This window comes from Somniosus microcephalus, chromosome 6 (genome assembly GCF_052327205.1).
Source record: "Somniosus microcephalus isolate GS21.2 chromosome 6, FLI_Smic_1.0, whole genome shotgun sequence".
NCBI classification, from domain to species: Eukaryota; Metazoa; Chordata; class Chondrichthyes; order Squaliformes; family Somniosidae; genus Somniosus; species Somniosus microcephalus.
Window position 1 is genome coordinate 178,319,192 of NC_140992.1, and position 25,361 is coordinate 178,344,552.

Sequence of the window (25,361 nt, forward strand, 5' to 3'; positions counted from 1 at the left end):
ACTTGTGGGGGTGCCACAGGGATCGGTGCTGGGGCCTCAACTATTTACAATCTAGATTAATAACTTGGATGAAGGGACCGAGTGTAATGTAGCCAAGTTTGCGGATGATACAAAGATGGATGGGAAAGCAAGTTGTGCAGAGGACTCAAAGAATCTGCAAATGGATATAGACAGGCTAAGTGAGTGGGCAAACATTTGGCAGATGGTGTATAATGTGGGAAAGTGCGAGGTTATACACTTTGGCAGGAAAAATAAAAAAGCAAATTATTATTTAAATGGAGAGAGATTACAAAATGCTACAGTTCAGAGGGACCTGGGGGTCCTTGTGCATGAAGCACAAAGTTAGCATGCAGGTACAGCAAGTAATCAAAAAGGCAAATGGAATGTTGGCCTTTATTTCAAGGGGGTTGGAGTATAAAAACAGGGAAGTCCTGCTACAACTGTACAGGGTATTGGTGAGACCACACCTCGAGTACTGTGTACAGTTTTAGTCTCCTTATTTAAGGAAGGATATACTTGCATTGGAGGCAGTTCAGAGACGATTCACTAGGTTAATTCCAGAGATGAGGGGGTTGACTTATGAGGAAAGATTAAACAGGCTGGGCCTACACTTACTGGAATTTAGAAGAATGAGAGGTGATCGTATTGAAACATAAAAGATACTGAGGGGGCTCAACAAGGTAGATGCAGAGAGGATGTTTCCCCTAGTGGGGAAATCTAGAACTCGGGGGCACAGTTTTAGAATAAAGGGTCGCCCTTTTAGAACTGAGATGAGGAGGAATTTCTTCTCTCAAGAGGGTCGTAAATCTGTGGAATTCTCTGCCCCAGAGAGCTGTGGAGGCTGGGTCATTAAATACATTTAAGGTGGAGATGGACAGATTTTTGCAAGATAAGGGACTGAAGGGTTATGGGGAGCGGGCAGGGAAGTGGCTTTGAGCCCAAGATCAGCCATGATGTTATTGAATGGCGGAGCAGGCTCGAGGGGCCAAGTGACCTATTCCTGCTCCTATTTCTTATGTTCTTAAAGCAAGGGGACATAACCTTAGAATTAGAGCTAGGTCGTTCAGGGGTGATGTTAGGAAGAATTCTTCACATAAAGGGGAATGGAAATCTATAACACTCTTCCCCAAAAAGCTGTTGAGACTGGGGGTCAATTGAAAATTTCAAAACGGAGATTGATAGATTTTTGTTAGGCAAGGGCATTAAGGGTTACTGAACCAAGGTGGGTAAATGGATACAAGATACAGGTCAGCCATGATCTAATTGAATGATGGAACAGGCTCAAGGGGCTGAATGGCCTCCGCCTGTTCCTATGTTCCTAAATGTTGAAGTGACGTTCTGGTGCAGTAGTGGGGAAGGGGGTGTGGGGTGGGGGCGGGGTGGAACACTGCTTTGAGGTTGGGGCTGAGCCACGAACAACCCTCACCCCGATTCACAGAAAGAAAGAGCCAACAGAATGAACGGGGGTATTTTGACCTAACTTGCTGGGTGGGAAACCCACAGAATTAGGTGAAACCTCGGTTTTACACCCTACCCAATATTATTCTCCAATGGGATGTTCCACTCTTGCTGAGTATAGGGTACCAATTTCCCACAATGCACTGTGCCCACAAAGCCAGAGAAATCTGTCAATCAATGCAAGGGTAGAAGGGACTAGCAGTGAGCGCCAATCGCACTCTTATCGAATCCCTCTCTAAATTATTTATTGTAAACCGCATAACAGCTCCGCTGACGTAGCAGAGAGAGGAATTCGATGCGAGTCGATTAAGAGTTTGCACACTAACCTGTCATTTCTGCCCTTTGGTGACTCACCTTTCTCATCCAATTTTGGCCACTCCTCTCCTGAAGGTGCCGGTTCTTGCTGAGGTAGGGGCACTAGAGTCAACCTCGGTACCCCCTGGGGCTAGAGAAGGGAAACCAGCCAGGCTTCTCCCCGCACCGGACCTCTACCAGGGACTCCTGTTGGGAAGCACACAGGTGTGGGAGTCAGGCGAGGACTGAGTTGGGCCACGCCGGGCTGTGATGCCCTCCCTCGAGATTTAGCTAGGAAGGGGACTGAGGGAACTCGCGAATGACAATTTACCCAGTCCAAAGGCCGAGCTGAGAACAGCACAGACATTCAAGCCGAATCTGGAGGCTGACGATGGGAGCTAAATGGTAGTGATCCTCCAAAGCTGCATTGCCTGACTTCAAAATGATATTGGGGGGGGGGGGGGCGGAGAGGGAGTCTCACATACACACTATTGCCCTCCCCAATAAAGACACGAACTTGCAGAAAAGATTGGTGGAGCAGAATTGTGTGTGCGCCCAGCCTCAACACTACAGATGGGCAGGACTAGTTCTGTGGCATTGCGCACGGGCTTTCAAATCAGCAGATTCATACAATTGCTTTTGCCTCACTTGGGGGAGGCTTCTTGACGAAACTTGCTGGCCAGAGACCCACTTGGCTGCCTCTCTTGCAGTTAAATCAGCAGACCGAAATTTTCCACGTGCCCGGGGACTGACTAGCGACTCCCTGACGCAACTGCAAAAAGGGCAGACAAGCAAGCAGTCAGCCAGCCAGTTCAGCCAAGGAACCTGCCCCAAGTGATGTCAAGGCAATCAATTCAGACTGGGGGTGTATTCCGCTTCTTAATATTAACACTGGGGGAGTTCAACCCCCTCTTTCCCCATAGCAAGCACCTATGCGCCCCATGACTGAATAGCTCATCAACACTCAGTGACACATGTGTGCAGGCTCACACATGAAGAATGGCCACTGGGTGCATGGGCTTGGACCTCAGCAAGTCAACACCTTCAGGATAACAAAGAAGATTAAGAGGACAAAAGTCACTTTCAGTCATCGGGTCACAGATGGAGAATCAACTGAGGCATTTAAAAGGAAGATAGAAGTAAAATAAATATTGAGGAATACTTAACAATTGATAAATTTTAAATAGGTAACAAAATGGCCGAGCAGGTTTGTGGCCCAGTTATCCACTCCTGTATATATAACAGCCTCAATAAAGTAAAACCAATGAGAATTCAAGGAACAGTCAAAATGAGAGTCTCGTAATGTGATGGCTCCACAGTGATTCACAGGACAGTATAAAAGGATTATTTTGTAACTGGGAGACTAAATTGTAAGATTATTCAGACCACAATGTACACTAGGCTGGGATTACAGGACCACAAGGTGACAGTCTGTGGTAATATATTGCTTCAATTTGTTGTGTAAATGCTTCATTCCTTCTGAAAGTGAAAGAGAATTCTTTCATGCGAATGAAAGGGCAGTGTTTTGGGCACAGAGTTCTCACTTGTTAAGGGGAATGTGTGCTTAAATGTAATGGCTCTCAGTAGAGGTTGGATCAGGCGGAGTGGATTACTTCTTCCCCTGCCTCTTTATTTGGCATGTTAGATGTCAAGGTGTCACATGACCTCTAGTTCACCTTACCTGAGCTGGGAGTGGAGTTTGGCAGCCTTAGCATTGAAGTCCTCCCAGATTGGGTACGATCCCTACAGGAAGCAAAGGGCATAATTACACATTGTTAGCAGAAACTGAACTGAACAGGTATTTTCAGCTAAATATTACCCTCTAAATAGATGCTTTAAAAGGAAAATATAGTATTTCTGATCATAACAAGAGTGAGCAAATGAGAAACTGCATGCAAGAGACAGAGATAGAGAGAGAGTCAAAGAATTAGACTGAATATGAGAGACACACAGACAGAGAGAGTCAGGCATTCACCTATCAGTACAGATGTCATGGTCTGCTTGAGAATTGGAGCCTCTGCATGCAGTATTCCTCTGCCAAAGTGAGGGATGCTCCCTGTGCTAAATATGAAGCAGTTCTGTCTTGTTTTGGTCTGGTAGCTGTCCCTTTAAATCAGGCACTGCATGTGAAAGTTTTGTTTTAAGACGACACCCATGTCTTTCTTTCTCTAAAACAAAAGCCAAATACTGCGGATGCTGGAAATCTAAAAACAGAAAACGTTTCAGGTCCAGTTCTAATGAAAGGGTGTCAACCTGAAACGTTAACTCTGTTTCTCTCTCCACAGATGCTGCCTGATCTGCTGAGTGTTTCCAATATTTTCAATCTTGCTTTCTTTTCTGAGTTTCTCATCAACTCTTGCTCTCTCGCTCTCTTCAGTTGTTAAACCAGGTAAACTCTAACCACTTTTCTGAGATCTTGTGCTGGTCAATTTTCTATCTACAGTAAATAATTCAATTGTGTGAAATTTTGCTTCAGGTCTGTGCAAGTCTCAAGAATCCTACTGCAGCCGCTGGTTATATTTTGGGGTCTTTTCTACCTCTAGATTTGTGGACTCTTGTATCTGAAGTGGGTCCCAACTCCCTATGACTTTCTATCTTGGTAAAACATTTAGTAACACACTCAGGACAATGATCAGAAAATTATTAAATAAACAATGACCAACAATCCGTGACAATATAAAATATTTATATATTTACAGTAGAAATTTTATCAAACATCTCCTCGAAGGAAAAACAATAAAAAGCTGTGAATCTAAATGTCAACCTGTTTCTCTATAAACAACTCTCATACACAGTCCACCTCCTTCTTGCTCGTCACACGCTATGTGTTCTAGCTAAAGTCTATCCGTCCTTCCATGTTCAATGCAATTGCACTCGAAGGACGGTTCTCTCTTTGCCATATCTTTATACTCAACAAGTTGCGAAGGCTTGTAGAAATATATAACCTCATTAAAAAAAAAATAACAGGCTGTCATCAAGCAAGTTATGCAAAACCATTATAAATCACTGGTTAAGCCTCAGCTGGAGTATTGTGTCCAATTCTTGGCACCACACTTTAGAAAAAGGATGTCAAGGCCTTGGAGAGGGTGCAGAAGAGATTTACTAGAATGGTACCAGGGATAAGGGACTTCAGTTATATGGAGAGACTAGAGAAGCTGGGATTGTTCTCCTTGGAACAGAGATGGTTAAAGGGAGATTTAATAGAGGTGTTCAAAATCACGAGGGGGTTTCATGGAGTGGATAGGGATCCACTGGTAGGAGGGTCAGTAACCAGAGGACGCAGATTTAAGATAATTGGCAAAAAGACCGGGGGAGGGGGGAAATGTGGATAATTTTTTTAAATTTTACACAGCGAGAAATATGATCTGGAATGCCTGCCTGAAAAGGTGGTGGAAGTAGATTCAATAGTAACTTTCAAAAGGGAATTGGATAACTACTTGAAAAGAAGAAAGTCTTCATGTGTGAGCGTTGGTGGGATATTGAAGTATGGAGAGGAGTCAATGTCACAATCAATCTTGACTCCATCCTCATCTCATGTCCACACACAAACACTATCCAGCAGGGGTCACTGGACAGAAATCAGAAGTGGGAATCACGGCTGATTTTACTTCTCCTTAGTCCAGGGTACTGAGACCAATTGCAGCACTTTTACTGTTTCCCATGTTGAGAACAGCTAACTCAGCTGCTTGGGGATCTAACCTGGGACCTTCTTCATTGGGATGGCTCTTTTCCACATTTAGGCACTTTTTCAGCAGGAAGGCCACATGGTACGCCCATAAGGCCTTATTAAATATAAATACCACAAGCTCTGAAAAACATTCCTTCCCACTCCAATATAGTGTTTCCATTTCCCACACCAACTTCCTATAGTTTCTCTGAGTGAGATTGTCCAGCCAGTGCTAAGTTGAAGCCACTTTTGGGCCATGAACTTTACACCCGCTAAGAATTCAGCTGAGCATGCTCAAACTCATCTCACTTCGACCCTGGGCGTCTAATGCATGGTATGTAAAGTTAGAGAAGGAATACAAAGCATTGAGAGACTCGGGTGTGATTATCAGTCATTCACTGAAAATATCCAATCAATATAAAATTGTCAACCAATAACTTTTCACTGCAAGTCAAAATAACTTAAACTTTCAAAGTTAAATTTTCAAAAGGAATTTGGATATATACTTGAAAAGGAAACATTTACAGGTCTATGGGGAAAGAGCAAGGCAGTGGGACTAATTGAATAACTCTTTCAAAGAGCTGGCACAGGCACGATGGGCCAAAAAGTCTCCTTTTGTGCTGTGTGATTTTATGATCCATGTGTGACTGGATCATCCATGAGGTTGGTATACATTTGAGAATTAGACTTCCTCGCAAACCTGTTACCAGGGAGACAATAACAATAAAACTTTGCAACATATGTAACGATAAAAACTGAGGCTGCATTTGTGACATTTTTTTTAAACTTTCATGTATTGTGCCTGATGTAAAGGGACAGCTACCAGGCCAAAACAAGACGTAACTGATTCATATTTGCCACACTCACTTCTCTCTGCAGACATCGGTGTAATGGTATTGGCAGGGGACAATTCTTAGCGGGTGTAAAGTTCATGGCACAAAAGCAACATCCAATACTCAACCCCCCACACCAACCCCCCAATAACAAACACCAGACCACCAATATCAACCACTAGTGCCAATATCCAACCACCTCCGCGAACCAACACCCAATATCAAACAAACACTATACCACCAATTCAAACCATTAACTCGCACATCAACATCCAATAAAAGACAGACTTGCATTTATATAGTGCCTTTCACAACCACCAGACGTCTCAAAGCGCTTTACAGCCAATTAAGTACTTTTGTAGTCACTGTTATAATGTACAAAACGCAGCAGCTAATTTGCACACAGCTAGCTCCCACAAACAGCAATGTGCTAATGACCAGATAATCTGTTTCAGTGATGTTGATTTGAGGGATAAATATTGGGTAGGACCTCAGAGATAACTCTCCTGCTCTTCTTCAAAAATAGTGCCACGAGATCTTTTACGTCTGTTACGTCCGTGAATAATTGAGACACGGACAGCAGGAGTGAACAAAATAAGTCTTTACTGGTGGAAGTCCATAGTGAAACTAAAAACAGAGGCTCACTAGCGCCTTTTATACAGGGGTGGTCACTGTCGGTACTGCAGTCTGAGACCAGTTATTCTCTTAAAGGTACATACACAACAATTCCTCCCCTTTTAGATAAACAGTACATAACATTTATTTAACAACTAAATGATAACTAATTACAATCACAATTACTGTTGCAAGATACATTGGTTAAGTTTAAGCAATTATAAGTTCAGTCTTTGAGGAGGCTTCCTGATTCTGTCTGGATAACGCCTCTTTGGGGTATCAGGTTCTTCTGGCAATGTTGAGTCGGGATCAATGTCGTTGTTTGGTTCATCTGCTTCCAATATTACCGGTTCTGCGGTAGCTGCAATTGGAATGTCGATTTCATTACCAGGTGTATCAGATCGTGGTGTGGAGTTGACGTTTTCCAGTGACTCTAGAATCTGGTCAGCATGGCGTCTTACAATGCTCTCCCCAACGTCCACGGTATACATGAGAGGTCCTTGTCGTGTACAAATCGTTCCTGGCTGCCATTTCTCAGTGCGGTAGTCCCGGGCCAAAACTGGTTGACTTGTCTTAAAACTCCTGGTCAGCCTTTCATTCATATTTTGAAACTGCCTGTTCTCCACATCTCTTCGGACATTTGGCTTAACCAAATCCAAGCGGCATCGTAGTCTTCGATTGAAGAACATCATGGCTGGAGTTTGGTTGGTAACCGCATGTGTCGCATTCCGATAGGCAAACAAGAAGTTGTCCACCTTGTGTTGTAGGGGTATATCTTCATTACACATTGCCTTGATAGCCTTCTTGAATGTTTGGACAAACCTCTCGGCCAATCCATTAGTGGCTGGATGATATGGGGCAGATGTGTAATGCTTAACACCATTGTTCTTTAAGAACCTCCGGAACTCTTCAGACACAAACTGTGGTCCATTGTCTGAGCAAATCTGTTCAGGCAGCCCATTCCTGGCGAATATGGTTCGTAAAACTGTGATAGTTTTTTCCGTGGTGGTTGAGGACATTTTTATTACCTCTGGCCACTTTGAATGTGCATCCACCGCAATTAAAAACATCGAGTCCATGAAGGGACCAGCAAAATCAATGTGCACCCTTCGCCATGGAGATGAGGGCCACTCCCATGGATGCAGAGGAGCTTGTGGTGGGGCGTTTTGGACCTTCTGGCATCCTGCACAGCTCTTGGTCATCTCTTCGATTTCTCTATCGATTCCCGGCCACCACACAAATGCTCTGGCTAAGTTCTTCATTTTTACCCCACCCAGATGACCCTCATGAAGCTCATTGAGCACTCTATCCGTCAACTTAGGTGGAATTACTACTCTGGATCCACACATCAAGGTTCCTCTGCACACTGACAGCTGTTCTCTTCTCGGCGAGAATGCTGGCAGCAGTGGTTCGCCATGTGCTGGCCATCCCTTCACCGTTAAATCATAGACCCATGATAGTGTCGGGTCATTCCGTGTTTCCTTTTCTATGTTTGCATTCGTCACAGGGAGACATTCGACTATGGTCGAGTGGAATAACTCCATTGGATCCACTGCAAGGTCTTCTTCTTCCACCGTCGGCAACGGTAGACGTGACAATCCATCAGCATTTCCATGCTGTTTAGTTCCTTTGTACTCGATGTCATATTGGTGTGCCCCTAAGTAGGGTTGCAAAGGGGTGGAAAGTTGCCGGTAAATTTCCGGAAATTTTCCACGGGAAGTTTAGCTTGGGAATTTTGGGAATTTTGCCCAAAAAAGCACATGCTAGCATAATATTGTTTTTTTTGTATTTCTTTCTTTTTTTTCCCCCACAGGTCCTCTCTTAAAATTACTAAAAGAGATGGAATCTTAATTATTAAGGAATTTCTTAATCAATATATGTTTATCTTCTTACTTGGCTTGTTTTAATAATTACAAGTTTTGTGTGTGACTGTGAACAAATGTGTCCTGATTGGTTGGATGAGTGGATGAGCGATTAGCTCCCTCTATTTGTAATATTTGCATATCGAATTGTGATTGGCCTGCAGGCATCTGTCAGACTGCTATAGTTTTTTTAAGATCCAGGTTAGGGGTCCTGAGGGAAGTCATTTTGTTTTCTGCTGATGTTGTGATGATGCAGTAAGTAAATCAGACTTTATACCAAATAAACCAGTTACTTGTTGAACTCTGTTGTCCTTCAATTTAAAATATACAAAATAATACACTATTGGTGATATAGCGTCGTGTGTGTACAGGTCATGCTTCCATCACATGGAGCATCAGCAAAAATGTACTCACCCTGTTGCAATCATGCTGATCGACCGCAGTTCGACACAGAGATGAATGCCCTTTATTTCTCTGCATAGAACAATGCCACGTTTACCGTCGGATGTGTGGAAGCATTTTGCCCCAGGCATTAAAGATGGAAAGACTGTGTACATGTGCAAACACTGTAGAAAGCCATATGTAAAGAATGCCACAAAGATGCAGCAGCATTTATCCAAATGCAACAACTTCACTCAAAGCTCACAGCAGTCAGCCCAGAGTTCCTCTGCTTCCATTCAAGAAGATGATGGTTCTCATTCAGCATCAGGCTCCTTATCATCAGCAACTCCTGGCCCACTTGGAAGGTTCTTTGATACAATGGATAACCATAGCCAGAAGAATGCAGATGAGTGCCTTGCTCGAGCTGTATATGCAACAGGCTCACCCCTCATGCTCACAGCCAATGTGTACTGGAAGAGATTTTTCAATGTTATTCGCCCTGCATACTGTCCTCCCACCAGACATGCTTTGTCTACTTATTTGCTGGAGGCTGAGTATAACAGAGTCCAAGGAAAGCTCAAAGAAACGATAGCGAGCACAGACACGAAGGACAACAGACACACAGGCACATACATTGCTGATGAGCTGAAAGCAGTCATCAATGATCTTGGATCACAAAAGGTCTTTGCAGTAGTTACTGACAATGCTGCGAATATGAAGGCTGCTTGGGCTCAAGTGGAGGAGGCCTACCCTCATATTACGTCTATTGGGTGCGCAGCTCATGGGCTTAACCTGCTCCTCAAGGACATCATGGGTTTGAGAACCATAGAAGCACTGTACAAGAGAGCCAAGCAAGTTGTTAAGAATGTCAGGGGAAAACAGGTAATTGCAGCAACCTACAACTCCAAGCAAATGACAAAGAACAAGAACACCACACTGAAGCTGCCCAACAATACTAGATGGGATGGTGTTGTCATAATGTACAACAGCCTTCTAGAGGGTAAGGAGTCACTGCAAGAAATGGCAATATCCCAGTCTGGGGATATGGAAACCACCATCAAGAAAATACTGCTGGATGATGTGTTTTGGGAGAGAGTGGTTAGCAGCCTTAAACTACTCTCACCAGTAGCATCTGCAATTGCTCAGATTGAAGGAGATGACGCTGTCTTGTCAGATGTTCTCAGGCTTTTTACTGATTTAAAAGAACAAATCAGCATTGCCCTACCCACATCCCTGCTGCTCAAAGCAGAGGAGAAGGCAATTGTTCAATTCATACAGACGCGTCAAGAATTTTGTGTCAAGCTGATTCATGCTGCAGCATACATGCTGGACCCAAAGCATGTTGGGAGACCAATACTTTCTGGAGAACAGATCAACAGCGCTTACAGTGTGATTTCTACCCTCTCACACCATCTCAATCTGGATGTGGGCAAAGTTCTGGGAAGTCTGGCAAAGTTCTCTACCAAGCAAGGTCTTTGGAATGGGGATGGGATATGGGAATCATGCAAGCATATCAGTGCACATACCTGGTGGAAGGGACTTTGTGCATCTGAGGCCCTGTCACCTATTGCATCGGTGATACTCCAAATCCCACCTTCATCAGCGGCCTCTGAACGAAACTGGTCACTTTTTGGGAATACGCATACAAAGGTGCGCAACAGGCTGACTAACAAGAGAGTGGAGAAACTGGTGGCTATCCGGGCGAACCTACAACTTATTGAGCCAGATACAGAAGTGTCCACCACACAGCTAGACACTGACACAGAGGAGGAAATGGACACGTCAGAGCCAGAGTCAGAGAATCAGGGGGAGCAATGAGGAGTAGAAGACTCAGAAGACTCATGAGTAGAAGACTCAAAGGGACAAAATAAGGACAAATTACAGGCTAAATAAGCTGACGCACTTTTTATTTTATTTTAGATGGGTCTTTTTTGTGCGGGTTCAATAAAGTTCAAAATTATAACCTAAATAAAGTTTTGAAAGCCTGCTTTTATTTGTATGGAACAGTATGTCTATTTTGATGACAAAGATAATATAAGGGTCAGAGACAAAAACCATCAGTGTGCAGAAAAACTCAAAATTCCCATAAATTCCCGAAAATTCCCATGGAAAATTTCCTCTTTTAAAAATTCCCAGAATTTTGCAACCCTAGCCCCTAGGAAAAGGGACCATCTCTGCAGCCGTTGTGCTGTCATTATCGGTACGCCCTTCTGAGGGTTGAAAATGGAGACAAGAGGTTGATGATCGGTTAGTAGAGTAAATTTTTGACCGTGCAGGTAGTGATTGAACTTCTTCACCCCCCACACTAGGCTGAGGAACCCTCTGTCAATCTGGGCGCAGTTACGCTCGGCAGAAGTTAACGAGCGTGACGCAAAAGCTATCGGCCTCTCTAAACCATCAAGGAATTTATGTGACAGTACCGCCCCAATGCCGTAGGGAGCCGCATCACACGCCAGCCTGATTGGCAGTGCTGGGTTGTAGTGAGCCAAAACTTCCCTTGAAGTGATTAAGTCCTTACTCTTCTGAAAAGCACGCTTACAATCATCGCTCCATTTCCATGCTACCCCCGTTCATAGCAGGGCATTCAGTGGGTGCAGAATTGTCGACAAATTCAGCAAAAACTTATGATAGTAATTCACCAATCCGAGGAATGACCTCAGTTGCGACACATTTTCAGGCGCTGGGGCCTTAACAACCGCTTCAATTTTGTCAGGGGACTTATGTAACCCCTCTTCATCAATCACGTGACCACAATACGATATCTGTTTCTTAAAAAATTCGCACTTGGGGCGGTTGGCTCGCAGCCCATGTTCCCGTAGTCTAGTGAGCACCTGTTCTAGGTTGTTAAGGTGTTCACTGTCATCTTCACCTGTTACAATGATGTCGTCCAAGTAACACTGAGTCCCCGGAATCCCTTGCAGGACTTGTTCCATCGCTCTTTGCCATATCGCCGGAGCTGATGCTACTCCGAATACCAGTCGATTATACTGGTAAAAACCTTTGTGAGTGTTTATCGTGAGATACTTCCTGGAGGATTCTTCAACCTCCATCTGCAAATATGCTTGTGCTAGGTCAATTTTTGTAAAACGCTTCCCTCCAGATAGTGAGGCGAAGATATCTTCTATCCTTGGAAGAGGATATTGTACTGTGTGAAGGACTGGGTTCACCGTCACCTTGAAGTCCCCACAGATGCGAACCTTCCTTGGCTCCTCAGACTTATTGTTTAACGTTTTCTTCATGACAGGAACGATGGGTGTCGCCCACTCGCTCCAGTCTACCTTAGATAACACGCCCGCCTTCTCCAGATTCTCCAGCTCTGCCTCGACGGCTGGGCGAATTGCATATGGTACCGGTCTTGCTTTGAAAAACTTGGGAACTGCATTCTCTTCTATTTTTATCGAGGCGGTTACGCCTTTAAGCGTGCCCAGTTCTTGTTGAAATACTTCTTTGGCGTTAGCTAAGATTGTTGACAATCGTCCAGGAGTGACGTCGTCATCTTTTTTACCGTCCACCGTCATTGCATGAATGGAATGCCAATCTAAGTTTATCTTCCTGATCCATTCCCGCCCCAATAACGGTGGTCCACCATTTGGCAGTATGTAGAGATACAATTTCCGTATTTTCTTGCCATTGTATTCGACAGGCACCCTTATTTTTCCTCTGGGGTATACTTTTTGCCCCGTATACGTCGTCAAGACGATGGATGTCTCTCTCAAGGGTATGTGTGAAAATAGCCGCTCGTAGTCTCGTCGATTCATGACGGTTAGCGCTGGTCCTGTATCCAATTCCATTTTAACTTGGGACCCTGCTATCGTGAGGGTGACCCAAATGGTTCGGTGATCCTCTTTTGCGATTACATTGTGAAGTTTGAGACAGCTTAGTCTCCTGTTCCCGGATTCACTATCGCTCATCTGGTCTTCGGAACTACTGTCCATCATCTTTTGTACTTTCTTGTATGGTTCCTTAGTAGCCTTTTTGTTGTCGCTGGTCTTCTTCCCAGACCTGCAAACTCGTGCAATGTGTCCCATCTTCCCGCATTGCCTGCATATTTTGTCTTTGGACCAGCAGTCCTTCTGGTCATGGTTAGTTCTGCCGCAGCGATAACATTTTGCAAATCCCCGTGTCATTTCGTGGGTGCCGTATTCCTGTGGTTTTTGTTGAATTTCTGCAGCTCCCCTGGCTGCTGCTTCATACGATACTGCCACGCTGAAAGCCTTATCTAGCGTCAGCTCTTTCTCTGAGAGTAACTTCTTCTGTGTTCCTTCACTCAGGAGTCCACAGACAAATTTGTCCCGTAGGGTATCTGCCAGTCCTGCTCCGAACTGGCAGTGCTTTGATAGCTTGCGTAGTTCCGTAAGCTACTCAGCATTGCTCTCATCTTTGTGCTGAGTTCTCCTGTGGAATTTAAATCTTTCTGCTATCAACAGCGGTGCAGGGTTTGAGTGTTCCTGTAGGACAGCAACAATTTCGTTAAAACTCTTCGCCTTCGGTTTGGCTGGAGTAATCAGGTCCCGCAATAGGCCGTACGTTCTAGCGCCCATTAAGTTTAGCAATATCGATGCCTTTTTCCCCTCCGCTATTTCGTTTGCTTCGAAATACACCTCGACTCTTTCCACATACGTGGTCCAGTCCTCTATTGTATTATCAAAAGCAGTGATACAGCCAGTCTTCGGCATCTTGCAAATCTAAAATGGCGCCTCCCGCGCTTTGCCTTCTTCCCTGCTGTTGTTAGCGCTGCTTTCCACAGTTTCTTGCGCGTTTAATATTGATTTTTTTTCTTTTATTATTTTCCCGTTGTGGAGCGGACCCTCTGGGATACTTCCCTCCCTCTTCTTAGGTCCGAACACTGCCCGGCTTCGAAGCACCGGCTGCGCCCTGTGTGCTCCACCCTCTCTCTCTCTCTTTGCTTCCCGACTCGCTGCCCGGCCCCGTTGAAAAGCCACCCGATCGAGCTCTAGGCCGCCGCAGCCCAGGAAGGATCAGTGCACTACCTGCCACCAGCCCGATTAGCTGGGGAACCACAGACCGAGGAACCAAGCCTGGCTCTGGACAGTCTCTCCTGCAAGTTTTCAATCCGACGATTTGGAGGGTGGTTGCCCACGGTCGACGCCCGTTTCTCGAGTTTCTTTGGATTTTATTTATTTTATTTATTTATTTTTTCTTTCTTCTGGCTTCGACCTTCAATAACGTTGTCTGAGGTGCTGCCGAGTTGCAGGTAAGTTAGTTTCTTACTCGTCGCCAGTGTTACGTCCATGAATAATTGAGACACGGACAGCAGGAGTGAACAAAATAAGTCTTTACTGGTGGAAGTCCATAGTGAAACTAAAAACACAGAGGCTCACTAGCGCCTTTTATACAGGGGTGGTCACTGCCGGTTCTGCAGTCCGAGACCAGTTATTCTCTTAAAGGTACATACACAACAACATCCACCTTGGTTTAACATCTTAGCCGAAAGGCAGCACCTCCGACAATGCAGCACTCCCTCAGTACTGGCACTGGAGTGTCAGCCTAGGTTTTTGTGCTCAAGTCTCTGGAGTGGGACTTGAACCCACAACCTTGTGATTCAGAGCCAAGGGTGCTACCAACTGAGCCACGGCTGACAAATACCACAAACCATCCACCAATATCCAGTGCCATACAACCACCATACCACCAATGCCAATGTATAATGCTGACACCAATCACCATTATCCAATCATCCACACTAACCGCCAACATCTAATACCCAACCTCTACGCCGACTATCAACACCTTACAGTAAACACCCAACATCATCTTCACCATGTTGTAAAAATGATGAAAGTGAGCAAATAAAATCTTCAGAAAGGAATCTGCAGCATTAACTGAACTGTGAGCGTCTGCTGCAGCTGAACATTCCTCGACTGCCTATTCAAGGGGACTGAAGGGTTGTTCCTGCTCCCTAAAGGACAATACCCCATTGACTTGCCATTCCCTAACTCACATTAATAACTTTGTAAACATATTGGGGGCGATTTTGTCAGCCCTAGGGAGGTGGGTATGGAGGCGGGACTGTCGGGAAAATGGCAGAATTTGGGGACGGGTGCCCAACCTGACTCCCTGCCATCTTCCTAGGAGGCGGGTAGCCATCCCACGCCGGGTCCCGTCTCCTTGGAGGTGGAAAGGGATTAAAGCCTATTAACTGCCTGTTAACAGGCAGAAAATAGGATTATCCCCTTTTTGCCCTCACAAGTGCGGGTTTCCCGAAGGCTCCAAAACACGCCAGCTCAGCTCAGCGAGTACTGGATCTGTGGGGGTCGGGGGGTGCAAAAGTGTTCTGTGAAGGTAAGTGATGGGTGCAAGAGTGTAGAGGTGAGTATCTGAGGTAAGTGCAAAGTGTTTTTAAAAGTGTACTTACCTTTGTTTCTTCCTGCAGGCTTCAGTCGGTTTGTATGCGGAGTCTCGCACCTCCTTGTTGCAGATGAGAGATGTCCGTTGCATTCTCAGATGCAACAAACATCTCATTTCTGTAAAAGAAAGAAGGTTGATGAGGTCTTATATGCAAGACCTCATCAAACTGCAGAGAATGTCACTGTTTGACAGCTTCACAGAGCTGTCAAACGATGACAAATCATGTCAAAAATTTGAGAGATGAAACGTCATACGTTGCCGTGCTCTGCAACCGGCTTTTCCTTAATTGGCCTGCTAAGCCCGCTAGGCGGGCTCAACAAGGTCAATGAAGGGAAAATAGCGTGACTTGGCCACAAATCGATGGAGGCAGGACATCGACCTGCCAAGCAGCAGTCGCGCCTCCAACGCGCCCCCATTCAGAAAATCACCCCCATTACTACTATCCAGGCAACTTTAATTGCAAACAGCATTTTAAGTAGGAAACCTGCATTTACTTTATAAAACAGTGTTAAGTCGTATGACTGCTTTTTAGAGACTAAAGACTTTGCAGTCTCGAATAAGCAACATTTTTTGGTCTCCCTGGAATGGCTGGTTGGATAAATACACCGGCCTGTGTGGTACTGGGTTAAACAGACCAGGAAGGTCCCCACTTTAATTCACAGTCGCTACTGAGTTTGCTGTAATGTAGGAAACGCAGCAGCCAATTTGAGCACAAGGTCCCACAAACAGCAATGAAATAAATGACCAGGTAATCTGCTTTAATGATGTTGGTTGTTGGATAAGTATTGGCCAGGACACCAGGAGAATTCCCCTGCGTTTCTTCAAAATAGTGCTGTGGGATCTTTTACGTCCACCTGAAAGAGCAAATAGGGCCTCATTTTAACGCCTCAGCCGAAAGACGGCACCTCCAACAGTGCAGCACTCCCTCAGCATTACGCTTAGTTACCCGGTCTTGACTGGACCAGCAGTTAGGGGACTATAATTGGCCTCAGCACTCCTGGGCCGGCTGAGGAATAATCATCCAATCCAGATCACCAGGCAGCAACTGCTGCCAGGTAGTGGGAGCGGGTGGATGTCATTGGAGAACAGGCTTGGGCCATGTAGTCAAATAGCCAAACAAAACTCACCAAAAGCATCGCTAATGGCACATGGGTGAAGTACAGGAGGGAAACCTAGCAGCTGTGAGCCTCTAACCCCAACTTTTAGCAAAAGAGAGGAAGGAGAGAGAAAGGAATAAAAAATCTCCCACGGCATTCATGAAATAACTGACATTGAAAGAAGAAAAAGGAAGAGTTGAATGATACAGTGAGACTCTGAGAAGGGGCAGAGCTGAGGAGCTGTGCCAGGCCGCAGCCAAGACTCCACAACGAGCCCTTTCATCGCACACTACAATCAGCACGTTTCACTCCGAGAGATAGACTCACACACAGCAGAGTTTTATGGATCCAATGGACTGAAGGCTTGGCAAACACATCCTCGGGCTGTCACGGCAACTGAAAGCCACTGTCCGGCTTCAGTGAAAGGAGCAGTTCATCTTGGAAAAAGCCCAGGAGCTGTATGGCTTTATATTAAAAAGGGAGTTAAAGAAAGGACATGCATTTCTATAGCATCTTTCACGACCTCAGGACATCCCAAAGTACTTTGCAGCTAGTGAATTACTTTTGAAGTGTCACTGCGGTTGCAAAGTAGAGAAACATGGCAGTCAGTTTGCGCACAGCAAGATCCCACGAACAGGAGTAGATGAACAACCAGTTAATCTGCTTTGGTTGAAGGAAGAATTTGGCCAGGACACTAGTTGAATTGCATGCATGATACAATGAACGTCCTGTGGTGCCTACCGGTCAGGGGAAGGCCTCGAGGTTACCTGTGGGCACCACATGACCCTCTCTGCAGGGCCACCCAAAGAGGCAGGTAAGTCGGAGCACACTCCGCATGGATCCTATGCACCCTGGACCCATCAGTTGCGGTTTTGTCCAGACCCGGACCCATGAGGAGGCCCCCAATCTGCTCGCCCGTTGGCATGCGGCCAGATGAGCCGAGATCAGGAGCATCAGATTAAGGTTTAACCAAAAATTGAGCAGCGTCCCCATTAAATAACGGAAGAGAGGCTGCTACCTCTCACACCATACATCAATGTGAATATCATCTCCGTCCAGGTCACAATATGGATACACAGCCGATATTGCGAGCTCACTGGAGGGGATGAGCAATAGTGTGCAGACAACCCTTAAAGGGATCCTCACTCATGGGTAAATTTAAAGGTAAGAGGCCACTCAAAAGGTAAGTGGCCACATACAAGGTTTAAAATGTTGGTTGCAATAACAAAGGATGTTAGTATTTTTCTCAAGAAGCTCGATACCATCCAGGACCGATATATCACTTGATCAGTGCCCCTGCCACTGGACTCAATATCCAAGTCCTCCATCGCTGGCGCACTATGGCTGCAGCATGTACAATATTTTTTTTAATTCATTCATAGGATGTGGCGTCGCAGGCAAAGCCAGCATTTATTGCCCATCCCTAGTTGCCCTCGAGAAGGTGGTGGTGAGCTGCCTTCTTGAACCGTTGTAGTCCATGTGGTGAAGGTAATTCCACAGAGCTGTTGGGTAGGGAGTTCCAGGATTTTGACCCCGCAGGATTCACTGCAGCAACTCGGCAAAGTTACTTCAACAGCACCTCCTTCCCACCGAGAAGGTCAAGAGCAGCAATGTCATGGGAATATCAGGTTCCTCACCAAGTCACATATCATCCTGACTTTGACATACATCGCCGTTCCTTCATCACCGCTGGGTCATTACAAATCCTGACCGCCAGTAGAGCCTAGCTTGATGACGGGAGCACTGGGCTCGGAGCCTCGCCAGACGGGAGCACTGGGCTCGGAGCCTCGCCAGACGGGAGCACTGGGCTCGGAGCCTCGCCAGACGGGAGCACTGGGCTCGGAGCCTCGCCAGACGGGAGCAGCAGCGAAGGCATGGAGTCTATGTGCGCTGAAGGTAACTAGAGCCAGCCGAGGGCAGACTTGCTGCATGCATCACCCAAGCAGCTCTCCAACCAGAGTCTGCAACAGGCTTCCTACAGAGGATAAGAGTTCCAACTGCCAGTATTTATGAGGGGAGTACTTTAACTGGTAGGTGCCAACTTCCTAGAGTACGAATTGTAGTGTATGTACCTTTAAGAGAGAACTACTTTTACAGCTCCTGTATACTGTAGTACCAGCAGTGACCACACCTGTATATAAGCCTTGAGCATGCCTCTGTACCCCCAGTCTTGAGACTACCCTACTCCAGTAAATACCTGTCGATTGTTAAGTTACCGCATCCGTGTGGTTATTGAAAGACATCATACTCTCAGAATCACGGATCTAACAGTGGCGACGAGTGTTGATTCGAATCTACCTGCAACTCTGCATTTCCCTTCGAGGATTCGCTCCGGGAGGGCGGTGGAAGAAAGTCGAGGCCAGAAACAAGGGCGTCGACCACGAGCAACTGCCCAGTCGTCCGGCAGAGAGTGAACATCGCAGGGGAGGCTGTGGAGAGCCGGGCTTGGTTCCCCAGCCACGACGATCAGCAACAGACTGACGACAGGTACCAGGTACAGCGCAGACCCTTCCCGGACAGCGGCGGCTGGAGCCGACCGACGGCAGAGAAAAAGCCGAGCAGCGTCGACGGGGTAAGATAGAGGGTGAAGCGCACAGGGTGCAGCCGGGGGTTGAAAACCGAGCGGCGTCGAGGAAAAACAAAACGGAGAGAGAGAGGGTAAAGCAGCAGCCGGGTTCAGGACCGAGCGGCGGAAACGGGAAAGGCGCACAGAAAAAAAAACGTGCAGAGCGCAGCCAGGGCTCAAGGGCTGAACAGTGTCCGCGGGGAGAAGAAGGGAGAGCGCGGGAGATGCCATTGAGCTGCGGAGAAGGAAGGGCGCGGGAGACGCCATTTTTAGAAGCCGCAACGGAGAAGAAGGGCGAGCGCGGGAAGAAAGGAAAGCGCGGGAGATGCCATTTTGTGCCAGCGGAGAAGAAGGGAAAGCACAGGAGACGCCATTTTTGACAGTTAAATCACACCCAGGGATGCCGAAGAATGGCAGTATCTCCATGTTCGACAATGAAGTCGAAGATTGGGCGACATATGTGGAACGTATTGAGGTGTACTGCAGGGCGAATGAAGTGCCAGATGCTTGGAAAGCACTGGTTTTGTTAAATTCCATGGGTGCAAAAACTTATGGGTTACTGCGAAACCTAATAACCCCAGAGAAGCCTGTAAATAAGAATTTCGAAAGCATAGTAGAAATCCTACAGGACCACTTAAACCCCACACCGCTGCTGATAGCAGAACGATTTAAGTTCCATAAAAGGAACCAACACAAAGACGAAAGCAATGCTGAGTACTTAACGGAACTGCGCAAGCTATCGAAACACTGCTAGTTTGGAGTGGGACTAGCAGATACGTTAAGGGACAAGTTTGTGTGTGGGCTTCAAAGTGAAGGAACCCAGAAACGGCTTCTATCAGAAAAGGATCTTACACTGGACAAGGCTTTCAGTATGGCAGTATCACACGAAGCAGCCGCAAGGGGCGCTGCAGAGATACAACGGAGACCGCAAGAATATGGCACCAATGAAATGTCCTATGGAACAGGGAAGTGTTATCGCTGCGGCAGAACAACACACGACCAGAAGGATTGTTGGTTCAAGGACCAAGTGTGCAGACAGTGTGGAAAAGCAGGACACATAGCAAGAGTCTGCAGGTCTGGGAAGAAAACCAACAGCAAGAAATCTCCACAGGAGAAGTACAAAAAGGTACACAAGGTGATGGACAGTAGTTCAGACGAACAGAAACGTGACACAGACTCCGGAAGCAAGGAGCTGGGTTGTCTGAAACTACATAAGGTAACCAAAATGGAGGATCACCAGACTATCTGGGTTACACTCAAGATAGACGGAGTCCAAGTGAAAATGGAATTGGACACAGGATCAGCCCTAACAGTCATAAACCAAAGGGACTACAAGCGGCTATTTTCACATATACCCTTGAAAGCTACAGAGATTGTCTTGAAGACGTACACGGGGCAAAAAGTCTACCCCAAAGGAAAAATAAGGGTGAAAGTGATATACAAAGGCCAGGAAATACCAAAAATGGACCTATATGTATTGCCAGATAGAGGACCACCACTGCTAGGACATGAATGGATCCGGAAGATACAATTAGATTGGCATTCCATACAGGCACTGAAGGTTGAGGCCAAAAAGGAGGACGACATCACACCTGGACGACTGTCAAAAATGCTAACTGATGCAAAAGAAGTGTTCCAGGAGGGACTTGGAACACTAAAAGGCATAACAGCAACGATTAAAATAAAGGAAAATGCAAGCCCAAAGTTTCTTAAGGCCAGACCAGTGCCTTATGCGATCAGACCAGCCGTCGAAGCAGAGCTGGAAGGGTTGGAACGTTCAGGAGTACTGTCCAAAGTAGACTGGAGTGAGTGGGCTACACCCATCGTTCCTGTAATGAAGAGGTCGTTGAGTAATACGCCTGGGGAACCAAAGGTGGTCCGCATCTGTGGGGACTTTAAGGTGACAGTGAACCCAGTCCTTCACACGGTACAATATCCGCTTCTACGAATTGAGGATATTTTCGCCTCGCTATCTGGAGGTAAACGCTTCACCAAAATTGATCTAGCCCAGGCGTACTTGCAAATGGAGGTAGAAGAAGCCTCGAAACAATACCTCACGATCAACACTCATAAAGGTCTCTATCAATACAACCGGCTGGTGTTCGGGGTAGCATCGGCTCCGGCTATTTGGCAAAGGGCAATGGATCAAGTCCTGCAAGGGATTCCAGGGACCCAGTGTTATTTGGACGACATCCTGGTCACGGGCGAAAATGACAGTGATCACCTCGCCAACTTGGAGAAGGTGCTCACCAGATTAAAGGAATATGGGCTACGAGCTAATCGCCACAAGTGCGAGTTTTTCCAGAAGCAGATCTCGTATTGTGGCCACGTCATCGATGAAGAGGGGTTACGTAAGTCCCCTGAAAAGATTGAGGCAGTAGTCAAGGCTCCAGCAGCGGAAAATGTGTCACAACTGAGGTCGTTCCTCAGGCTGGTAAACTACTACCATAAGTTCTTACCAAATTTGTCCACGGTATTACACCCACTGAACACCCTACTGCAAACAGGAGTACCATGGAAGTGGAATGATGAACGTAGACGAGCTTTCCAGAAGTGTAAAGAATTGATCACATCAAAAGAGGTGTTGGCCCATTTCAACCCAGCACTACCAATTCGTTTGGCATGTGATGCATCACCCTATGGTATTGGAGCGGTGCTGTCGCACAAATTCCCAGATGGGTTGGAGAGGCCAGTAGCCTTTGCGTCTCGGTCACTAACCTCAGCCGAGCGCAACTACGCCCAGATTGATAGGGAGGCCCTCAGCCTAGTATGGGGAGTAAAAAAATTCAACCACTATCTGCATGGGCAGAAGTTCACCTTGCTGACTGACCACCAACCACTTGTCTCCATCTTTAATCCTAAGAAGGGCGTTCCAGTGATGACTGCACAACAGTTACAAAGATGGTCCCTGTTTCTAGGGGCGAATCAATATGAAATAGAATATAAAGGCACGAAACAGCATGGAAACGCTGATGGGCTATCACGCCTGCCACTGCCTACTGTGGAGGAAGCACCAGCAGTGGACCCTATGGAGATATTTTATTCGTCAATAATTGAACGATTGCCAGTAATGAACGCGGATATAGAGAAGGAGACCCGCAATGATCCAACACTGTCTCGGGTATATGATTTGACGGTGAGGGGGTGGCCAACACATGGCAACTCACTGTTGCCAGCATTCTCATCCAGAAGAGAACAGCTGTCAGTATGCCAGGGGACAGTGATGTGTGGATCCCGAGTGGTGATTCCACCCAAGTTGAGGGAGAGAGTGCTAAATGAGCTTCATGAAGGTCATCTGGGAGGGGTGAAAATGAAAAGCCTTGCTAGGGCTTATGTGTGGTGGCCGGGGATCGATCAACAAATCGAGGACCTAACCAAGAGCTGCTCAGGATGCCAGAAGGTCCTAAATGCACCACCACATGCCCCTCTACACCCATGGGAGTGGCCCTCCTCTCCATGGCAACGGGGGCACATTGATTTTGCTGGTCCATTCATGGACTCAATGTTCTTAATAGCAGTGGATGCTCACTCGAAATGGCCATGGTGATAAAAATGTCCTCAACCACTGTAAGAGCCATAAAAGCTTAAGAAAATACTTTAAAATAGTGGCTAAATGGCATAATACAGTTAATTTACCTGAACGACTTATTGTATTAAGAAACCCCCTATTTTCTTGCTCCAGTAGTATAGTCCGACACCCCCTTCATTCTTGCCACAATGGAACAGTCCCTAAGACACACATGGGTGCAGCCATCTTACAGTTTTAAACTGCACGTGGTGAAAGAGGCAGAAGCTGTGAGGTTTGGAGCAGTACAGTTTTTGACCGTGTTCGTTTATACGTGTTTGCTTTGTAATTCCGTTTGTTAAGTGTTACAGTAAACCGTTTAAAAGACAAAGCTACGTTTGGGAACGTTTTATTTCGACACGCGTCTACTCGATGTTAAAAGCCCCACAGCCCAGTGGCCTGCCTGTTTGGAAACTAAGAAGCGCCACTACAACCACTACAGAGAAAACGATTGCAGTCCTACGGACCATATTTGCCAGGAACGGCTTGCCAAAGCAGATTTGCTCTGATAATGGACCACAGATTGTGTCCGAAGAGTTTCGGAAATTTGAGAGAAGGAATGGGGTCAGGCATTACACATCCGCCCCGTATCATCCAGCCACAAATGGATTGGCTGAGAGGTTCGTACAAACCTTTAAAAAGGCGATAAAGGCCATGTGCAACGATGAAATTCCACTAAAGCATAAGGTGGACAATTTCCTATTAGCCTACAGAAATGCGACACATGCAGTCACCAACCAGACCCCGGCCATGATGTTCTTTAACCGAAGGTTGAGATCTCGTCTGGATTTGCTCAGACCAAATGTGCGAAGAAATGTTGAGGATAAACAATTCCAGCACATCAATGAGAAGCCGACAAGGAGCTTCAATGTAGGACAACCAGTCTTGGCCCGTGACTACCGAACAGAGAAACGGCAACCCGGAACGATATGCACAAGGCAGGGGCCATTAATGTACACAGTGGATGTCATAGAGTCATACAACACGGATAGAGGCCCTTCGGCCCATCGTGTCCACGCCAGCCATCAAGCCCTGTCTAATCTAATCCCATATTCCAGCATTTGGTCCGTAGCCTTGTATGCTGTGGCATTTCAAGTGCTCATCCAAATGCTTCTTAAATGTTGTGAGGGTTCCTGCCTCCACAACCCTTTCAGGCAGTGAGTTCCAGACTCCAACCACCCTCTGGGTGAAAAAGTTCTTTCTCAAATCCCCTCTAAACCTCCCGCCCTTTACCTTGAATCTATGCCCCCTAGTTATTGACCCCTCTACTAAGGGAAAAAGCTCCTCAGCATCCATCCTATCTATGCCCCTCATAATTTTGTACACCTCAATCATGTCCCCCCTCAGCCTCCTCTGCTCCAAGGAAAACAAACCCAATCTGCCCAGTCTCTCTTCATAGCTGAAGCGCTCCAGCCCTGGTAACATCCTGGTGAACCTCCTCTGCACCCTCTCCAACGCGATCACATCCTTCCTGTAGTGTGGCGACCAGAACTGCACACAGTATTCCAGCTGTGGCCTAACCAGTGTTTTATACAGCTCCATCATAACCTCCTTGCTCTTATATTCAATGCCTCGGCTAATGAAGGCAAATATCCCATATGCCTTTTTTACCACCTTATCCACCTGTTCCGCCGCCTTCAGGGATCTGTGTACTTACACACCCAGATCCCTCTGACCCTCCATCTTGCCTAGGGTCTTGCCATTCATTGTGTATTCCCTTGCCTTGTTAGTCCCCCCAAAGTGCATCACCTCGCACTTTTCCGGGTTAAATTCCATTTGCCACTGTTCCGCCCATCTGACCAACCCATCTATATCTTCCTGCAGACTGAGGCTACCCTCCTCGCTATTTACCACCCTACCAATTTTTGTATCATCCGCGAACTTACTGATCATACCTTTTACATTCATATCCAAGTAATTAATGTAGACCACAAACAGCAAGGGACCCAGCACCGATCCCTGTGGTACCCCACTGGCCACAGGCTTCCAGTCACAAAAACAACCTTCGACCATCACCCTCTGCCTTCTGCCACTAAGCCAGTTGTGTATCCAATGTGCCAAGGCACCCTGGATTCCATGGGCTCTTACCTTCTTGACCAGTCTCCTGTGCGGGACTTTATCGAAGGCCTTACTGAAATCCATGTATACCACATCCACTGCGTTACCCTCATCCACACACCTAGTCACCCCCTCAAAAAATTCAATCAAATTAGTCAGACATGACCTTCCCTTGACAAAGCCATGTTGACTATCCCTGATTAATCCTTGCCTCTCCAAGTGGAGACAAATTTTGTCCCTCAGAATTTTTTCCAATAATTTTCCTACCACTGATGTTAGGCTCACTGGCCTGTAGTTCCCTGGTTTTTCCCTACTTCCCTTCTTGAATAATGGTACTACATTAGCGGTTCTCCAGTCCTCTGGCACATCCCCTGTGGCCAGAGAGGTCCTGAATATATGTGTTAGAGCCCCCGCAATCTCTTCCTTTGCCTCACACAGCAGCCTGGGATACATTTCATCCGGGCCTGGGGATTTATCCATTTTTAGGCCAGCTAAAACCGCCAATACCTCCTCCCTCTCGATGTGAATATGTTCGAGCATATCACAGTCCCCCCACCCTATTTCTATGTCTACATCGTCCTTCTCCATAGTGAAAA

At 46.3% G+C, this 25,361-nt stretch overlaps 1 protein-coding gene across 15 annotated transcripts in view; it reads right to left on the reverse strand.

Moving 5' to 3' along the window:
• The window catches only part of mtss2b (MTSS I-BAR domain containing 2b), a 313,125-nt gene that overhangs the window by 210,282 nt on the left and 77,482 nt on the right, over positions 1 to 25,361 (reverse strand). For all 15 annotated transcript variants that reach the window (XM_085991002.1, XM_085991008.1, XM_085991007.1 and 12 more), the window contains exon 2: positions 3,434 to 3,495. In XM_085991002.1, the coding sequence (XP_085847128.1) occupies positions 3,434 to 3,495 (62 nt within the window). The remainder of the gene's footprint in view (positions 1 to 3,433; positions 3,496 to 25,361) is intronic.